Here is a 20,447-nt window from a genome sequence, read left to right on the forward strand (position 1 = left end):
TGGGTTGTAACATAAAAATTAACAAAATTAAAAAAAAAAAGTCTTTTGCATCGGCAGTTCAATCTGCAGTTGCATCAAAAAAAAAAAAAAAAGTAATAATAATAATTATGCAGTTTTTACACACATATGAATAACAAGGTTCCAATTTTCCTGGATCATTGAACTTCCGAAATATGTTTTATACATTTCATTTCACAGAAAGACTAACAAAATTAAATTGTTTTTTAGGTTTTAAAAGCTTTAGAATTCTTGCACAAAAATCAAGTCATCCATAGGGACATCAAGAGTGACAATGTTTTACTTGGAATGGACGGCAGAGTGAAACTGAGTAAGAATGCATACCACATACATATTAGTAAATTTTATGCTTTATCATAAAACTGGTGGGTGAAGACCGATATAAATTGTAAAGAGTTATATATTCGTACAGCTTGAAGTTATTACTTTGTATAAATTAATAATAAGAAAAAAAATCACGATAGTTCCTTTCATCCAAGAAGTAAGCTTTAGGATTATGTGTAAGGTCAGTAAATTCCAAAACAGGACCAAGAATGAACTTTTTCAGACTTTCACCTACTACTTGAGTTGTATTAAAATTTTTGGGAAAAATTCCCATTTTTAATCATTCAAAATGTTTGAATTTTTACATTTTGTTTCCCATTTTATAAATGTGAAAATATTCTGAACAAGACAGGCAACAGTGTACAGTATAATCCAGGGTCGTATGCAAGGGGGTGGTTTATAGGGTTCAAACCCCCTCCGAAATTTTTCATCCAAACAAATGCTTTCCATTATTTATTCATTTTATTTGTTTATTTATATTTTGGTGACAAAAATAATATTGTTGTTATTATTATTATTTCGTTTTTATTTGTGAAATGAAATTAGAGTGACTGAAAAATTGTTTACAAACTCATTGTGTGTTTATGGTAGTTATTGAGAAATTCATTTATTATGTAACAATATGGCGTTTTGTAAGAACATCCCCTATAATACGCATGAAACCAAATTTGATAGACCATATAAATGTTTCAAAAAATGTATTTGGTAAAACCCCCTCCGAAACAGAAGTCTGGCTATGGCCCTGGCACAATCTCAATATTTTGAATCTCTTTATAAGAGAAAAAGAAAATCGAGATATCGAGTTATCAAGGTTTTTAAAAATTTACACTAGTAACTAACAATTGCATGCATATACGTTACATAAATTTATATGTGTTCTATGCCACCACTTTGCAAAAAAATATTAACAAGTTATTCTTCAACATTTTTCTAGATTTAAAAGTCATTTACGTCCCTGTTTCAAAGTAACAATATTTAGTATTCGTCTTTTGACTGGTAACTTGATACTGTTATATCTGCTTCTGACTAAGCAGACTTTCTAATTTCTTTCATCATAGTTTTTCATAATAACCTGATGGTTTTTTAAATTATTGTGGCAAGTGCACTCAAAGGGATTTTGAAATGAACAGCAATTTTGACTTTCTTTTTTCATCTACAAACTTAAAAATTCTAATTTTATCATCACCTAATGGAACGTTTTAGCTTGAAAACCCACAAAAATTGACACTCTGCCCTCAAAGTTGGTAACATATTCCGAAAAAAAGCACAAAGAATCTATCCTCTGGGGAAAACACTGACATGAAAAAGACTAGGCATCCCCACTCATACCAAGACCTCCGCGATGTTTCTCTTTGAGTGGGCCTGGAACAAGTGTCACCGCCGCCATTCGACCCCTGAGTTAAGCGATGGGGGAAATTTGCTTCTTCACTCTTTGGGTCAGCTTTAAGCGTTGTATTGATTACTCATCGCACGTATTTTGACATTTCGAATTGTGATATTTTAATTTAAATCATTTTATCTCCTCGTTTATGAATACAAACTTAAGTCCCTTGATATTGATATTCATGTGAGTATTAACCGAAATTAATCATTCTCCCTTAGTTTATCAGAGAAAACTAAACAGAGAAGAGTCCAAATCTGTGATTAAGTGTGCTCCAAATTTAACGGTTATATCATTACACCCCTAACCAATTTTGAACGTCAAAAATGTACATTTCTGTTAAAAAGTTTTTGACATGACAAATGAGCAAGCTTTCAAAAGGTAAAATGACTCTGCATATAAAGGAATGATAGAGTTCATCCAAATAATTAACAAATGGTGGAGCATTATGAATGTGAAAAATCGTCACAAAAGCTTTGAACTCCCTATGAATGGATGATAATAGAATCCTTTTAAGCTTATTTCAGATGAGAGATTGATTTTTTTTTGTAACACTTAATGAATGGGCCAGTGAATGGAAAAGGATTACGATTCTAGGTAGGACAGAAAATGAAACTGGGGAAACTGACATCAGAAACTTTTTGCTCATTTGAATATACCACAAAACTATCAGAAAAATAATATTTCATCAACTGACATTATTCTCTGATAGTTATTGTTTTAACTAGAAAGCACCAAACTGACCCTTTGCAAGGCAGATTTCATCAATATTGCCAGTTATGTGGTGTAAACTACTACAGTACTTATGTAGAGCAAGTTTTGCAAGCTGAAAAAAAAAAAAGAAAAAAGAGAGAGAGAACGAACAGACTACTGAAATTGCATTAAAAAGAATGTGGCTCTTTTCATTTGAAAGAATTTTTGCGTGAGTTTTCTGAAAAAGAAACACCAATAGATATGATTGAAGTTGATATAAAAGGTGATGACTTTTGTAACATGACTGAAGAAGATTTAATACCTCTCTATATTTACCTTTCTATATACACTGTTCGTAAATTAAAATTTCATTTACTGTGCAGTGATCAATCACTACATTGTAATGTCTGTAATGTCATTCCATAAATGTTAATCTTTTTAGCAGGAATGAAAAAACAAATTCTATCACAAAAGCATATTTGCTTGATATAGAAAGAAGTGAACTGACTTATCCAGATTCAGATATTGTGAAAATATTTGTAGCAAGTTTTAAAATTTTTTCATTTTATTTTATCAAGCGATGAAAATTTTCTCCACTCAGAAAATATAAGAACAATGTTGAAAAAAAAAAGCTTATTGGATAAAATTCCTGATTCATACATTACAGGAATATGTGAAACATGCAACAGAACAAAGGAAGAACACAGAAAAGTAATTATATCTGTTTGCATTAAAGTATTTTTAAACAATTTTTCGAAACTGAAAAATAGTAATGCTAAATTAAGGAAAGGCAAAAAAAAAAAAAAAAAGGAAGTTAGACTACATTAGTGCATCATAGCAATAATCTTTAAAACAAGCTATTGTTGCTAACAGATACGTTTTTATTATTCTCAGTTTAGAAGAGAAGATATAAAGGTGTAACCCATAAAATAGAAAGAAAAGGGAAAAAATGAAAACAAAAAGAAAGAAAACAACAACAAAAGGAAAAATAAAATAAGAGTTTAAAAAACTAAAAAAACAGGCTTTCGTAGCAAAATGAACTAAAAAGTGAAAAATAATCTTTGGATGATAGTAGTTGACCAATCACTTAATTTTAATGTAACACAAAAAACCGTGGGGTTCTGTCTATTTACATTTTCGCATGGACAACAAATGGAAGAAATTTGAGACAACTGGTAAGAAGCCCCCCATGCTTTTTTGTATTACATTAAAATTAAGTGATTGGTCAACTACTATCATCCAAAGATTATTTTTTACTTTTCAGTTTGTTTTTCTACGAAAGCGTGTTTTTTTAGTTTCTTAAAACTATTATTTTTTTTCTTCTTTTTAGTTTAACTTCTTTTACGAAAAAATATTCATTTCAACATTGTTCAAAATGTTTTATATTCATGAAATTTGCCCCAAAAAAGCGACTAAAGGTCTTGGGTGGCATTCGAAATGTGGTCTCTCGAACTCCAAAAAGAGCAACTGTGTGAGCAACTTTAAAGTGTAATAGCCAAGCTCTAAAAACATTCAACTTTGCTGATAAATTGCTTGTAAAGTAATTGTCTAATCCAGCTAATCCATCTCAGTCATCAATGTATGTGTGCGGAAATCATATCTACATTACTTTGAAAATTTGAAATGCATTTGAATAAAAGTTTTGTTCAACAGTGGTCTGATCAGCAATGAATTTCCAATTGAAGGCTCACCTAAATTTTGGCATGAAATTAGTTAAAAATAATTATATTTCATGTTCTATTTACCTTTGAACATTGGAACAAATTTTGTCTGATGCAGAAAAGTTAAAGGTTTTTGTAGATATTTTTAAATTTTTGCGAGCATTTTTTAATGTATTTTTAAAAATTTTTCCTTTTTCACATTGTTGGATTTATGCCAAAATATTGATTAAAATTGGAGGAAACTAACAATTAAAAGAGTTAATTATTTAATTTGATTATAGAACATTACATTGTCATCAAGTCTGAGGTCGCGTGCCAAATTTCAAAAGAATTTGATTGCAGGAAGTGGGCGAAATTTGAGCTGCAAGATTCCGTTACAAGATACATACATACAGGTGAAGCTAATAAAAGCGTGTTAAAAAAAAACATTATTTCCCACACAAAGCCCAACCACACCTCCTCTTGGTGCTTCTTCGTAAAATCTGGTTTTGAAAAAAATTAGATGGCTGGTGTGGCTCTGGCAGTTTAAAATTAAACTATAACTATTTTTGTTTATTCCCTTCATGGTAATTTTCTTCTTAGGAATCATTGAAAAATATTTTTTTTATAAGAAAGTGCTTTTAGTTTAACTTCTTGACAGCAATTTTTATCGCAAAAAAAAAGTTTTAACTCTTAATAAATAAATAAATATACATCAAACATGATTAAATTATAAATAAGAGTTAATTAAACACAAACATAAATACAAAAAATCGCAAACGTTTGGGCAAACGATACGACACAGAACGAAAACCTGAAATTCGGCGAAAAGCAACCATCGCTTAGTGGTTTTCTCTTCTACCCTGTTCCAGGCCCACTCAAAGAAGGATCGCGAAGGCCTCGCTCATACCCACACTCTGCAAATATTTTATCTCAATCTCATATTCTTAAAATTAAAAAAAATAATAATAATAAGGATTTTACTACAGAAATTGCCAAGGAAAAACTGCAATTGAAACTTCCTGAAGTTTCAACATATCAAGGTTTTGAAAAATGAATTTCGAAGTTACTTTGGAAAGTACATAGAAGTTTTTATGGAATTTTTTTTTCTAAGTCATAAATTGTTTTAGATAGGGTTGGTTGGGGTAAGTGAGTCACCCTCCTAAGACTGAAATATGGATAAAGTTTTCAATTTTTTTTGCACTGAACATGTTGAATTTCATCACTATGATTTAATCAAAAGATTTTTTTTTTTTTTGTGAGTTCAAACACTATTTTTCAAAAAAATGTTTCCAGGTTAGTTTTTACTATTTTTTTATGACAATTATTTTTTCACCTATAGTTTAACTTAAAGTTCATACAGCAACAAGAATTTTTGTATAAAATATTATTAATAAGTGTTTAAGAAGAGTCCCACTTACCCCTTAAATTTGTTCTATAAGGGGTAAGTAGGTCACCTCACTATGGGGTAAGTGGGTTCCCCTATAATAATGGGAATTTCAAAACAAAAGCAACTCTGATTAAATATTTGTATTATAGTGAAATACAAGACAACTATGATGACCTAGTAGGAATTGATAGTTCAGCTACAAAAACTGCTAAAGCTGGTGATTATGTATTTGTTAAGCTTACATTAAAGTAAACCGTAAAGTAGGTATAATGTTGGAAGTTGATGATACAAATTAAAAAATACTGTTGTGCAAGAATGAGTAGAAATAGTGATTTTTTATTGGCATGGTGCAAATGATGGAATAATTACTGTGGATGAAGCAATAATCGTTCTTCCTTAGCTAACTTTACTTAGACGCAGTCATTTAGTGTTTCTAATTTCTTTTTCAACTTATAGTTTTGGCTAATTTACCAAAATTGATATTAATCAACTGTATTAGGTCTGTTAAACACACCTTTATATGTGGTAGTAAAATATATACCTATAAGCTTTCAATAAATTTTACAAATGAAATTGTTTTGTTTTAAAATTTTCCATGATACAGATTAAAAAGACAATAAATATCACATAAATGGATGCATTTACAAAAAACAATTCACCCTAAAAATTTACATACTTTATCATGTAAGACCCCCTAACCCCTTTTTCAGATATGCTTCATTTAAATTCAAATAAAAGGGGATCCCCACTTACCCCTTACAATGTTGTAAGTGAGACACCAATCTGATTTTTAAAAAAATGTAACCGTTAAGAATAGTTAAATCATTATTTTAGAAAATAATGATTTGTTTATCAATGATATCCAAGAGGAAATAAGACAATAAGTTTAAAATTTTTTGTTTCAAAACGTTTCACAAACGAACTATTCTCAAAACAGGTCCCACTTACGCCAACCAACCCTACCAAGATTTGACTGTTTTATGATATGTATTTTAAGTTTTATCAGTGTGCCTATTTCACTTTAAAAAAAATCATTTTTTTAACATCTACTTTGAGGTTCATAAAGCAATGAGGAATAGTTGGATATTTGTAGCGGAAAACTGATTTCAACAAACATGCACTTTTTTTATTTTGAATAGTCAGTTTAGTGTCTTTAAAAATCTATTTATCACATGTCTTTTTCATAAAAGTGAAATAATGCTCACATATCGAAATTTCAAACTTAGGAAATTGTTTGGCATCAGTTATTTAGTATTAATTACTTATAATGAATGGCATGTTTGAAATTATTGTTCAGTTGGTGAATGGTTATGTCATTAATTATTTTTCTTTTAAAGATTGCATGAAAGGCTGAAATATGTTCTGAAAGTATGATTTTTATTATTTTTTTAAATCTAAAGTATATGAAGGGAAATATTAAATACTTAAAAAATGAGTCTTAAAATATTTTTTCAATCACTAAGTAACCATATGTTTGCTTGGCAGTCTGAAACTTTTTTTTCTTCTTTTTTTTTCAAAGTTATTATTTTAACATAGCTTTTAATTCTGTTTTGATGTATTCCTTGAGACAAAGTTCCTTGACCTCTTAACCTGTTCGGGACGGCAGCTCGCCGAAGCCAGTGCTCCCTCAGCACGGCAGCTGTTACAGGCGAACTGTGTGTACAGGCCGGGGCAATTTCTCCCCCTAGGCCTAATTCACAGTTTCGGAAAGTACACATTACGTAACAATGAATAAAATGTACACTTCGCGTAGAAACGAAACCATTTTTTAATATACGATAAAATACGTGTGTCATAATTTCAATCATAACAAAAAAAAATTTAATGAACAATAAAAAAAACAAAATATATTGTTTTTTACTGCATTTTACTGTAACTAAGACTATTAAAATTAGACAATATATTTTGCACAAAACAGGAAAAATATTTGCGCTTAATGTTTGTGAAATACTTGAAGAATATTGTAACAATTCATATTTTAAAGCTGCATGACAAATTTCAAAGCACTTAGCAATGCGCATTTTACACTCATAGGTAGTGTTAAGTCTTTGACCCTGCTTAGAGCAAAGGACACATCTCTGTCTAAATTCTTTGCTTTCTTTTTCAGCATATGATTTTAGAAAGTATCTACTGTATGAAGAACTAAAATAAAAATAATTATAGTTTTTCAATGTCGTGTCCGAAAGATCCATAAATGGATCAGTCATAAATTTAGATAATTCCTCCTCGTAAAGATGACGTGTTCACCATGGCTACACAAATGAATCTAAAAGTAAAACCCCTTTCTAGAATATCTCTCATGAAATCCCATTATAAATGGAATCGAAACTAGAAATATCCATTTCAAAATGAGTATGCGTTTCAATCATCTGGATGGAACATGGATAAGTAACGCCATCTGATAGTAAACATTTCGCTCCGAAATCGAGCCGCACACTAGCGTTGCTCGGATTCTTGAGTAGCATACGCCTGAATGCAACTACGCGTGATCCGAACGGGACGAGCAGTCGCCGCTGATGCAAACGTGTGTCGTTTGTCCCGAAAGGGTTGATTGGGGGGGGGGGGGAGGAGTATAGAAAAGTATACTTCATGGACTACTACATTAACAAGAATCAAAAGCAAAAAACAAAGTGATTTCTCAACAAAAAATAAATAATTATAATGGCTCCTTTATTAACTCCATTCTTTTATTTTAAGAGGGAAAAAAAGTCAATTTTGACAGTTACATTAGTTGAACTGTCATGGCCAAAATTAATTTTGAAAATCCATTTCAGCTGATTTTGGGTTTTGTGCTCAAATATCTCCGGAACAGAGCAAAAGGAACACAATGGTCGGAACGCCATACTGGATGGCACCCGAAGTGGTGACAAAGAAGCAGTACGGCCCAAAAGTGGACATTTGGTCGTTGGGCATCATGGCTATTGAAATGATTGAAGGAGAGCCACCATATCTCAACGAGAATCCGTTAAGAGTAAGTAAGGGGTTTATTTTTTAAAAAACTTAAGACCCCTAATACTTAAACATACACAATTTTATACGTATGTACATAAAACATTCATCTGTTGGCAAACATCAGGGTTCGTACGCTCCGGGAATTCCGGGAAAACCGGGAATTGTCAGGGAAAATGACACTGTCAAAAATGTCAGGGAAAAGTCAGGGAGTTTTCAAATTTTGTCCTCCAAAAATTTTTTTTACATTTTTTTTCCCAAGGAATTAAGTACCATGAGATCTAGTCTTCGTTTTTATTGTGATTTCACGAAAAAAATTGTAAATTTTTATCTAAACCGACGCTGGCACTTAAAAACTGCGATCGAAAAATGAACGTTTTTTTCACAACGAAAATTGCGCCAAAAGAGCGAAGATTTTCTTGCATGGAGTCAGTGAGGGGAACGCATTTCTTTCTACTGCCTAAAGTTTTAGATGGGTTGCCACAACATTCTGTTCGGTTCAGGGTTCGTACGCTCCGGGAAAACTTGGAATTATCAGGGAAAATGACATAGTGAAAAATGTCAGGAAATTTTCCAAATGTGTCCCCAAAATTTTTCTTTTCCCAATTTTTTCCCAGGGAATTTTGTTTATGAGATCTAATCTTCATTTTTATCGATGCATTTAAAAAAAATTGTAACAATTTTAAAGCAATGAAAAAAGTGGCGACCCAAAAAATCTTCAGCAGCCGCCATTTTTGACTCTCAGTAGTTCCCAAGGAAAAAAAAAAAAAAAATCAGGTGAACAGCAATTATACACAAACTCAACAGGAGAGAAGACAATTTACTGCTTCGGAAGCACAACCTGTAGATGGGAGGGTCGATCGGGCAAAATCTTTTCTTTTTTTTTGATCGAAAAATCATTTCAGTTACGTGTGAAACGTAGTCGCCATCTTTGGTCATTCACAAGATGGAAGTAGATACGATCCCAAAATGCCTAAGTTTCTAAAAACAAAGCAGAATTGGATGTTTTCTTTAATTGAAAACTGATGAAAATAAAAAAAATGGTCTGCAAATTGTTTTTCTATTATTATTTAAAATAATTTTCTTGAGAAATAAAAAATTTTGTTCTTAAAACTTAATCTTATCCTCACTGCCTCGGACGCAAATGGGATAAAAACTTTTCAATAAATTGTAGTTTCATGAAGATTTATTATTTTTTAATTGTCTTCATGCGACAAATTAAAAAAGTTATTTCTTATTTTTGGGCACGGCCGCCATATTTGGTCATTCCCAAGATGGAAGTACACAAGACTTTTTAAGTGCCTAAGTTCCCGAAAACGGCATTAGATGTTAATTGCAATGCAAACTATTGAAAACAACACAAATTGTGCCTTTTTTTCCGGATAATTTGTAATTATTTTCTGGAAAAATGCAAAATTTAATCTAAATAACATTTTTTTGTTTTATTTGATTTACACTCTTATGTGCTAAATACTGACTATTTTGCTTTTATTGTAGTTTTTTAAGGATTATTAATTATTTATTACTACTTTTATACTACAAATCCAAAAATCTACTTATTATTTTAAATTTTTCACTTTTTCGCCATATTTGATCGTTTGCACAATGGAAGTAGACTTAAACTTCCCGAAACAGAATTGGATGTTTATATCAATGTGTAATATTGAAAATAACACTAAATGTGCAAAAAATTATGAATTTTTGGAAATTAACTATTACTTTCTGGAAAAGAAAATTTGAAATTTAAATGTAAGAGTCCTTTAATATGTGAAAAAAAAAAAAAGATTATTGGCATTGGCCTATGATCGGCGGATGTTGATTTTTGTTACTATGCATTAAATGGTATGCCGATTGATGCAACAAGTTAATCATGTTCATACTGAAATTTAGTTTTGCATTTTGCTCAATATGTTTTGTGTAATTTACTTATAAGAAAATAAAAAGTTATGTAAACCAAAAGCGGATGCTAAAAGTTTGCTGCAGGACTACAGCAAAACGCTATGATATTACGCGTGACATCAAAGAAACGCTAAAATAAGTTGAAAGTACTCTGTTTTCAACAAATAGTGAACAAATTAAAACAATTTTGAACAAAATGTTTAAAAAAAACTTAAAATTTTGACAGAGAAAAAAAAATCCAAGGGTTTTTTTTTTTTTTTTTAAATCTAAGGGGAGAAGTTTCAGTTCTTCTGCATTGCTACTTTAAACAATTTTTCATTATTTTGAAAATATTACTATTTAAACTTAAATTTTGGATGAAGCGAGTAACCTGGAATTTTCTAAAAAACAACCTGGAAAACCTGGAAAAGTCAGGGAATTTTTTTTAACCAAAAGTGTATGAACCCTGAAACATACAAGATATACTCAAATCGTTACCTCAGTCAAAATATTTCATACATGTTTAATAAAATTGTAATGAGTTATTAACTACTTTTTGAGCTAGCATTGTACTAATTATCTCCAAAAAAATATTTTAAAGTGAAAGCATAAGACACAACAGGTTTTCTGTTTGTTTCTAGCAAACAGGGGCGCCGACTTGCAAAAATTATTGGGGGGGCCGGATGTCATCGGGAGTTTAGGGAGTTATATAATCCCTCGGAGGATCCTCCACCACAAATAAAAGTCAGATTTTTGTGCCTTGAAAATGCCATATTTTCTGGTGTGTATAATTTTAACAAACGAACAGTATGTGACACGGTGTTTTCGAAGCAAAAGAATCTAAAAATTGGTTTACAATTTTCCTGGTTCAACTTTTAAATCATATCACTTGTCTTAGTTAGATTTTTTTGTTCTACAATTTACTTGAATGGAAGGGCACTCCATTCCCTTTACGCCCTTCCCAGAGACGCCGACTTTTTAAAAAATGGGGGGGGGGGGGGTAAACCAGGGGAAATGTTCTAAATTTGAGATGAAAAATAGTGAGTTTTAAAGTCTTTTTAAGCATTTTAAAGTCATATAATCACATTAGAACCCCGAAAACTCGACAAGCCTGACACATATTTTTTGGCTTTGAAAAAGGGAAAAAATAAATACAAACACGCACAGTATTTTCGTAAAAAGGTAATTTAATTTACGCATGTTTTTTTAAGACCAGTTGTTTTTTCATTAGTTATACCGGCTAACAAAGTTCAAGTGTAAACGCAGTCTCTCAATGTCTAGCTTATTTTTGAAAGGTGATTTTTCAAAATTTGTTTCATCACGCACTCTTGTTCAACTGCAATGATCAGTGTGAGTCCAGTTGATGTAAACCGCCCAATAATGCAAGATTGCACCATTTCACAAATCTCAATATAAAGTGCCTTGTAATACTCCTTTGGGATTTTGAAAGCGTGCGGTGAGCTGACTTCGTTGTTTTCATATTTCTTTGGTGTACTTCGATTCTGAGGAAGCAAAGGATCATCATTTTATTGTGAAGGTTTTTCTTTTAAACACGATTCTCAAAAGTATTCAAAACTATCACGCCTCCAATTTAATATACAAATCAAACCCTCATACATTTTTTCCGGATCAGCAACACTTAGATGAGCTCGCCGCAGCGCTGCCCACCGGCAACAGATTTGACCCGTAAGTTCGCACACTGAGACAAATTCTAAGTGTGCTTGCAGCACTATAACACCATCATTATTCACACTACTTGTTTTCAGTTAACCTGCTTACTACCGTAATAGTTATTTGCTTTAGCTCAGTATTGAATGTATTTTACAAGGTAAACTATCTTCAAAAAAAGGAAAATAAAAGAAATTTATGAGTTTAGAAAACATAATATAACTTAATACTTCTCTCGATTTATTGGGGGGGCTCTGCCCCCTCAAAAATATTTTTGAGGGGGCTCGGGCCCCCTCAGGCCCCATGGAGTCAGCGCCACTGCTAGCAAATATTTTTAGAAGAATGAAAATTGCACCTGTCATTGAACATATTGAAAAGAATGGAACTTGATGCAATACATAAATCTCCTAATCAATACAGTATGAACTGAATCAAAGATTTTGTATATTTATTAACATAGAAGAAATACATGCCAATTGTATATTTTTTACTTTCTTTTACAAAAAAAAAAAGAAAAAAAAAAAACAAGTATTGTATTCGCGAAAAAAATTTCACACAAAAATCTACCTTGATTTCCATTTTATTCACCCCCGAATGAATGTTGAGGTTTTTTTTCGACTCGACCACACATGGATAAGTGCCTAAGAACGTATCGACACGTAAAATATCCATTTTGACGATTCCCGAGTTAATTACAAGAAGTTTTCTTGTGACATCTGTATGTGCGTATGTATGTCGCATAACTCAAGAATGGTATGTCCTAGAAAGTTGAAATTTGGTATGTAGACTCCTAGTGGTGTCTTGTTGTGCATCTCCCCTTTTGATTGCATTCAAATGTTTCTAAAGGGATCTTTTGCCCCTTTTTGTGGGGAAATCATTGTTAATTTTGATGTAAACTCAAGTGGTGTTATAATTTAGCAGACACTTGGCAATATATATCGCCAGTCTTTTGGACGCCAAGTTTTGTCGCCGATTTGGCGATTTCTTTTTTTAAATCTGATTTTAATTTGGCCACTGTTGGCGATATTTAGAGAGTAAACTATTGAATCATATTAAAATTGCCAGTAATGGGAAAATGACATTAAATTGGAGTGAAAGAAAGCCATGTGATGCACACATCAGCTCGTTAATTACAGTATAAGCTCGATTTAACGATTGTCAAGGAACAGGAAAAAGTTGTCGTTAAATTGAGGAGCATAGACATTCAATGCTATTAATTCCGGACCAGTGAAATGTATCCTTAAATAATTGAGGAAATTCTTAAATCGAGTATCATTAAATCAAAGGTATACTGAGGTTTAAATTTTAAATATTAACAAAGCTTTAAAAAATGGAGCACATAATCATTAAAACAAGGGAAAGTTATTTAGTTTGGTGTAAAAACTTAACCAAAAAAAAAAAAAAAAATTAGGTGACCATCATTAAAACAGTTCTTAAAGTGTAGTTTGATGATTTAGGTAAAAGTTACTATACAGGGTGTTCTGTTTTAACCTGCAAGACCTCTATTTTCGCAACTGTTAGTCCTTGATGCATGCTTTCAATTGCAAATATGTTCAAAATCAGACCCAGAGTTAAGATACTGAAAGTTTGAAGTAAAAATAAAAAGGAGTCAAAAAATACAAAATTTAATTTTTTATATGGGCCCCAGGTTCCCCGACATATATTTAGGGAAATAATCTCCATTGAAAAATAATTCCAACACAAAGAGTTTGAAATTAGTACAACCAAAAAGATATGAAACGCAGCGTTTTGTCACTTACACCACTTCTCACTCGTCGTCAATAACATCTTTTGGGGGGAAAATATAGAGCAAATATACAAGTTTTTAAAATTACATGTGTGCATAAGGTGTGGTTTTTCAAATTATTCAAGTTTTTGCAGTATGTTTTTGCGTATCACGGCGTAACATTTGCATTTATAAAAAAAAAAAAAAATGTTTTTTCTATCAACCATGCTGATAAGGATCTTACTCTTCATTAATTTCCTCCCCCCTTCACTTTTAGGTTAGTTCACTCGAAAAAAAAAAGTGTACATATAAAAAACAAGTGTTGATAAGATCTCTTATTAGTGCTGATCAATGTTCATGATCATGGAAATTTTTAAAAATAATTATTTGTTAAAAAGTAAGAGAATTATAGATAATACTGTAAAATTAGATTCTTTTATTTTCTTTAGTGTATTTGCAATATCAAAGTACGTTTTTTTTTCTTTAACTTTTCTAGGCATTGTACTTAATTGCTACTAATGGACGACCTGATATCAAGGACAAAGAGAAATTGTCTTCAACTTTTCAGGATTTTTTAGACAAGTGCCTGGAAGTAGATGTAGATAAAAGATACTCTGCATCTTCCCTCTTGAAGGTAAAAATGAAGGCATTAATGACTGATATAACTTTAAATGTTTTGCATATGTTTTACTTGACACTTTCATTTCAGCTTTGACATGCATGATATTTACATTCATTCAAAAATAAGATGAAGTTTGCCAGAAGTCCTCTGGTTTCATTTGTTGCCAGGTCATGTTGTAATTTCCTATAAGAAGTGTGGGATCCCCACACTAATTTTTTCTTGCAGTACAAGGTACAGCCATGCTTACTCCATGTAGATTATTAGCCCAAGCCAATTAATTCCCTATCATGCAACTGAGTCCAAACATCAAGAACATCTTGTTATACATATGCAACACATTTTGCGTGCATGAGCGAGTACTCTTTCAGTCATCGACCCCATTCTCAATCTTAGCTTGAGGAGGGGTATTTTCAAACTGCCCCGGTTATTGCTGAGTTCTCGGGATCCAACCAGGTTATTGATTGTCGAGTTTTCAGGACTCAATAACTTATGCACTATCTTTTTTGTGTTTTGCAAAACAAGCCGAACAGCCGCTACTGGCATAGAAAAGCCAATAGCATAAGAAGGTGAGCCATCTGGTCACCGCAGGCAGCTATTTGTATATTTTCAAGGTGTGTTTACAAAGTTTCAAGACTGGTCTGAGAATCTACAAAATATGTCGGAACATTTCTGTACAGCGAACTAAAATACTTTGTAATATGACCCTTGGTTATCGACACCCCCTTGCCAGAGTTTTTCCATTGTTCATAGGCTCATTGGAAGTCTTCAGACTCAAGACTGTGAAGGAACCTTGTTGAAGCTACCTGGATCACTCAAATCGTGTCAAATCGCTTCCACTTCAGTTTTGCCTAAGCTCAAAGTGGCAAAACTACCACAAGCCCCCTACAGCCCTGACTTACTCCCAGTCTTGCATGATATAGACAAACGCATGAACGGCATTCGCAAAAATTTTTGGTTCTGCAGAAATTTTTTTAAAAACTACTGACATTATTAAAAAAAAAAAAAATCCCACACTTTATTTCTGTTTCTTCCAAATCTTATGCAAAATTGATCTAAAAAAAAAATGATTTCTTCTTGAAATTGTGATTATAGTACGCTAATTACTTAAACAAAGGAGTAAACGGCAGCAAGAGGAGACTGCTTCTATTATGAATGTATGTTTTTTTTATTTTACACAGCCTGAATGCGTAAATGGAAAATTCAAGCTGCGTAAAAGAAACAACTTTACAGTCTACAGAATGGTCTCTATTGGTGAATCCTGCTGTGAGTTTCAGTGCATTGGCCTTGAGAGAGAGAGAAAAAAGTAGATCAGTTGGCGGCAGCATATAATCCGCACCTCATTAATAATTTTTTTTTAACAGATAATATGCAGGAAAATACGATATTTATTTTTGCAGAAGTACTTAATTTTAAATAAATAGTAGTTTTTGTTGATTTGTTTACAAAATCAAATATCTTCATAAAATGTTCAAGTAAAAAGCAGGTAGCTCATGTTTTATCAAATCTACATTAATTTTTTCACTATAAAATATAAATAATAATAATGATCATGTGATTGGTATTGGGCAAAAAATAATGGCCAAGGCAATTTTCTTCAGTTAGTGAAAAGTAAGCGTAAACTATGTGTTATTGAAAAAAAAAAAATCTTTTTTTCCCTGCCTTTTTCATATTTTAATATAAATTAAGGGTGAATTAGGCAAAATTATTATTTTCAGAAAATTTTCCAGTTAGGATGTGTGTTTGCAGAAAGCTTTCCGTTTTACAGGGATCAAAGCGACCAAATGAGAAAATATAGGACATTTTCAGAAAAAATATAGGACACATTTTGAAAAAATATAGGATTTATAGGACACTAAAAAAATATATATATATAATGATTAAAGTTTGCAAACTCATCATTAAAAAGTTGCATTTTAGTGCCATTGATGGAAAAATATATGTACATAAATTTGCATACCCCATTTTTTTTTACTATCACAACACAAAAATTTAAATTTCTTACGCACACAATAAGAAATAATATTACGGAAAAAGACACTTTATTTCAATTTAAATTGAACTAGCAAATTACACAGAACTGCTTGACTCTTTCTGAGCAGCCTTTAATTTTTTATTACCAGCATCTATTAATGCTTGCCCTGCCTCAATGTCTGTCATGCATTTACGTTTGAGTCCTAATTTTAATTTAGTATTCCCTTCATCTATCATGGACTGAGCTGAACTAATGATTTCTTTAAATCCTTTCAGTTCATCTCCAGAAGATTTTTTTGTTACATCATTCAATACAGGTTGTACGTTTTTGTTTCTTCTTACTTCTTCCAGATTTTCTTTTTCTTTTTGGTCCTTATATTTTGAGTGTGCCGCTTTGTAAAATTGAATCACTTCTTTATTAACATCAAAGTTTTCCACAGGGTGTTTTACTGAGTCTTTTATTACTCTGAGACCAACAATTGTGTCTAAGCTCATGTTTGGTTTGTCAGTAGTAACTATTCTCTTGTTAACCGAAAAACCTCTCTCTACAGAAGCTTGACCATGAGAGAAAGTGAGGACAGCTTTTACGAGTTTTGTCAAATTTGGGTAACGTAGCTTTTCATTTTCATTTTTTAGGTTAAAGATGACGCCCCAATACTTATCAATGGAGTTATCTGCGACATTCTCAGGAATATCGTCGTCATTAATGTATATGCGCCATTCATCAGTAACTTTGTCAACACAATCTCCAGATATCACTAGGGGTAACATGTTACAAAGTTTCCTGATAACTGGCAATGTTTGCATAATTGATTCTTTCCTAATGATAGGATGCAACACTTGCAAGGAGTGCAACAATTTATTTTTTATTGGCAGATTTTTGGAAAGATGGTCAAAAACAACGACATAAAAGCTTTTAGCATCAAGGAGAAACACATCTTTTGTTTTATTTCCGACTGCATGCCATGCTTTTCGAGCATTGTTTCCCACATCTATTGCTTTTAAGGGTAGACAATCTTTTTTTGGATCTACATCCAGCAATTTTTCACCAGTTTTCTCTTTAAGTGCTTCTTCTTTGATGAAGCGGCGCATAACTTTTAATAAAAGTTTACACAACTCATCATGCAAAAGGTGAATAAGAGTATTCTTTTGCTGAAGGAACTTTAGAATATCGTCAAATAATGACCCAACACTAATTAGGAAATGCAAATAGCATTCCAATAAAGGATTTGTCAAAATTTTCTTGATGCTTGCATACCTATCAAGTTTCAATAATGAACTTTTTTGTTTTGGAAGATCTTCAAGGAAGTATTCTTTCAAAGCTGGCAACAGCTGCATCATCCGCTCGCATACTGGAACCACAGAGAGCCAACGGTTGCTTACAAACCTCAACACCTTGGAGTATTCACAATCAAAACACTCAATTTGTTTTTGTAAATCTTCTTTTCTAGATGGAAACTTTGCAAACCAAGCATGGATGTTTTGCAAAAAGTCAATGAAATTTGCAAAATCTTCGATTGCAAGTCCTTTTCCAAAAGCATTATGGATTATATGTAAATTGCAAGTTCCAACATTCACTAGTCCATGTCCTCTTTCAGTTTTCACTTCCTTATCAACTAACTGAAAGACAGATTTGTTGACATTTGGTCCATCTGACCCAAGCATTATTAAACGTTTCATATTAATTTCTCTGGATTGAAGAATAGACTGAATAGCAGCGAAAATATTTAAAGCGGTGGCATGGCCTAACAGTTCAGTACCAAGGTACTTTTCTGCTATTTCGCCATTTCGAGAACTCCAAAATCTGATGTACACATCTAGTTGTTTAAGATTTTGCTCATTCAAAGTCTCATCAAACATGATTGTAAAGTAAGGATTTTCTTTAAGGAATTCATTGGTGATCTGCTTAAAAAAATATGGTGCAAGTCCATGGGAAATTGAATATGACACTTTAGTAGAAGATAAAGTCATACCAGTGCACAATTTTGAATCTGGAAAAATGGTGGTAAACACACTTTTAATTGCATTGTGAGACACGAAAGAATAATTATTGAGAACTGCATGGAGTATCCAAATAATCTCAGATTTGTACACTAAATCTTCAGGATTGAGTGTCCATGGTGTTGCAGAAGATGTAGACGCTGCACAATTTAAGCTCATGCCTTTGCCCTCAGAAAATACAAAACGTGCTTGGGAAGTGTCCTTTCTGCTAATATATAATTTTTTGTGATTTGTGGTACTGGAATGCTGCAATATCAGAACTTTTCCACTGTTTCCGATTTTTAAGGAAATTTTGCAAAGAGAACAGTAGGCAGAATATTCATCTTTTCCTTTGATGCACCATTCGCTAATTGTTGCTCCATTGTTATCTCGCATGTCCAACCAATCCTCGCGAAAGCGAGTAAGACGCTTCGGCATATTGATGTTTCAGTAAATAAATTATTTCAGGAAAACAAAAACTTAATAACAACAAAAGTAGAATATAACGAAAAAACAATAACAATTTTAAAGTAGAGACACGTGCTTAAGCAGAGCGAATTGTCGCTGAGCGAAGCTGACGCCGATTGTCGAACATTTACCTTACGAATACTCTTCAACCAACACGCGGAATGAACAAAAACATTGGCGACGCAAACGTTGCCACAGATCTCGTTGGAAAAAATAATCTTTCAACAGCAACAATAATAGCGCGGGCAATTCATCTTCCGAGGATCGCCCCGACTGGTTTCTCTGACGTCACCTCACAACTGTAAAGCGAGAGCAAACCCAATACTCAGCTTCCGACCAGTCCGTGACCCCAAACGCCGTAGGAAAAAAAAAGTCCTCTTTTGCAGTGGGGAAAAAAGGAGCGTAGGCACTCTTACCGCGCAAACCACGCCCACTCGCACTGAGTCACGTTTACAACGTATTAACGAACATGTGATCGGCAAGCGTCCAATGGCGGTGGGCGCTTGCCGATCTGCACGTAAAGCAGAGAAATCAAGAAAAAATTCGGCCGGAGTACCAAAAATATAGGATTTTTTTTTGAAATATAGGATTTATAGGAAATATAGGACGGTTTTTGACCTTTTTTGAAAAATATAGGATTTATAGGAAATATAGGACGACTTTGATCCCTGGTTTTATCTAAGCCTGCTTACTCCCAGCGACTATTTTTGTGTTCCCCTGGATTATATGAGACCTAAAAGGGAAGCAATCTCACACCATTTGGGCGGTCTAGGTAGCTTTGACAAGGTTCCTTAACAACCTTGGACTGCAGACTTCCAGGGAGCCTATTAACAGTGGAAAAAACGCTGGCAGCTTTGTGTTGCCAGCGTTTTTCAAGGTTCATATTTTGAAGACTTATTCTTCTGTACAAAAAATGATTAATAAATTTTGTATTCTCAGACCAGTCTTGAAACTTCGTGAAAACTTGTATATTATGTCAAGCAACCTTAATTTTATGCATAATGAATGAGTGTATGAAATATGTTTGTTCATTAGAAATCATAATACTATATTCATAATGAAAGAGTTTCCATTTATCTATTTTTTTCCCTCCTCAGCATCCTTTCCTGAAGCTTGCTCAACCACTTGACAGTCTTCATCCTTTGATAGTAGCTGCCAAAGAAGCCTTAAAGGGACACTTCGACGGCCCTTACTCATAACTACCAAAGTCACAAGGCATGAAATGATTATTGTTATTCTGCTCAAAATCAAGTATCACATTTTGGCACAATTTTAACTTAAAGACAGAAACTTCGTGTGGTCATGTAGAGCATTTTTTCAACAGATGGTTGGTTGTGTTTATACTTCCAAGTTTATTGTTGCGTAAATTGTTAAAGGTGGAGAACATATGCAAAGAAAACCTTCTTTATTCATGTAGTAGGCAGTCTACCTGTGCAGTTAATTAGTTAGTCCCTAGATAGTGCCACAAAATAAATAAATTTCAATATTTTTTCTCCAGGCTTGAATTGCAGTAAGGGAAAAATATGCTTCTTCTGCACAATGAAACAACTGTGCATGGAAATTAAAAGGTAGGGAGTGAAGGAGAAAAGTTTATTTTGACGTCTTTTCAGTGATACCATCTGGGAATCAAATGACTAACAACACAATTAGATTGCCTACTACAAGAAAACCATATTTATCCTTACTGCTTTTATATCAATTATGAAGCTGAGAGGTTATTTTACATTTATTTTATTTTT

General features: G+C 32.6%; 1 protein-coding gene across 1 annotated transcript in view; it reads left to right on the forward strand.

The window, feature by feature from the left end:
- LOC129234473 (serine/threonine-protein kinase PAK 2-like) overlaps positions 1 to 20,020 on the forward strand; it is a 42,185-nt gene extending 22,165 nt beyond the window's left edge. Inside the window, exons 11-14 of the mRNA XM_054868473.1 lie at positions 229 to 328; positions 8,221 to 8,417; positions 14,164 to 14,301; positions 19,806 to 20,020. Of these exons, the coding sequence (XP_054724448.1) occupies positions 229 to 328; positions 8,221 to 8,417; positions 14,164 to 14,301; positions 19,806 to 19,907 (537 nt within the window). The 3' untranslated portion in view covers positions 19,908 to 20,020. The remainder of the gene's footprint in view (positions 1 to 228; positions 329 to 8,220; positions 8,418 to 14,163; positions 14,302 to 19,805) is intronic.
- Positions 20,021 to 20,447: the final 427 nt, after the last annotated feature.

Source organism: Uloborus diversus, chromosome 1 (assembly GCF_026930045.1).
Source record: "Uloborus diversus isolate 005 chromosome 1, Udiv.v.3.1, whole genome shotgun sequence".
Taxonomy (NCBI): domain Eukaryota; kingdom Metazoa; phylum Arthropoda; class Arachnida; order Araneae; family Uloboridae; genus Uloborus; species Uloborus diversus.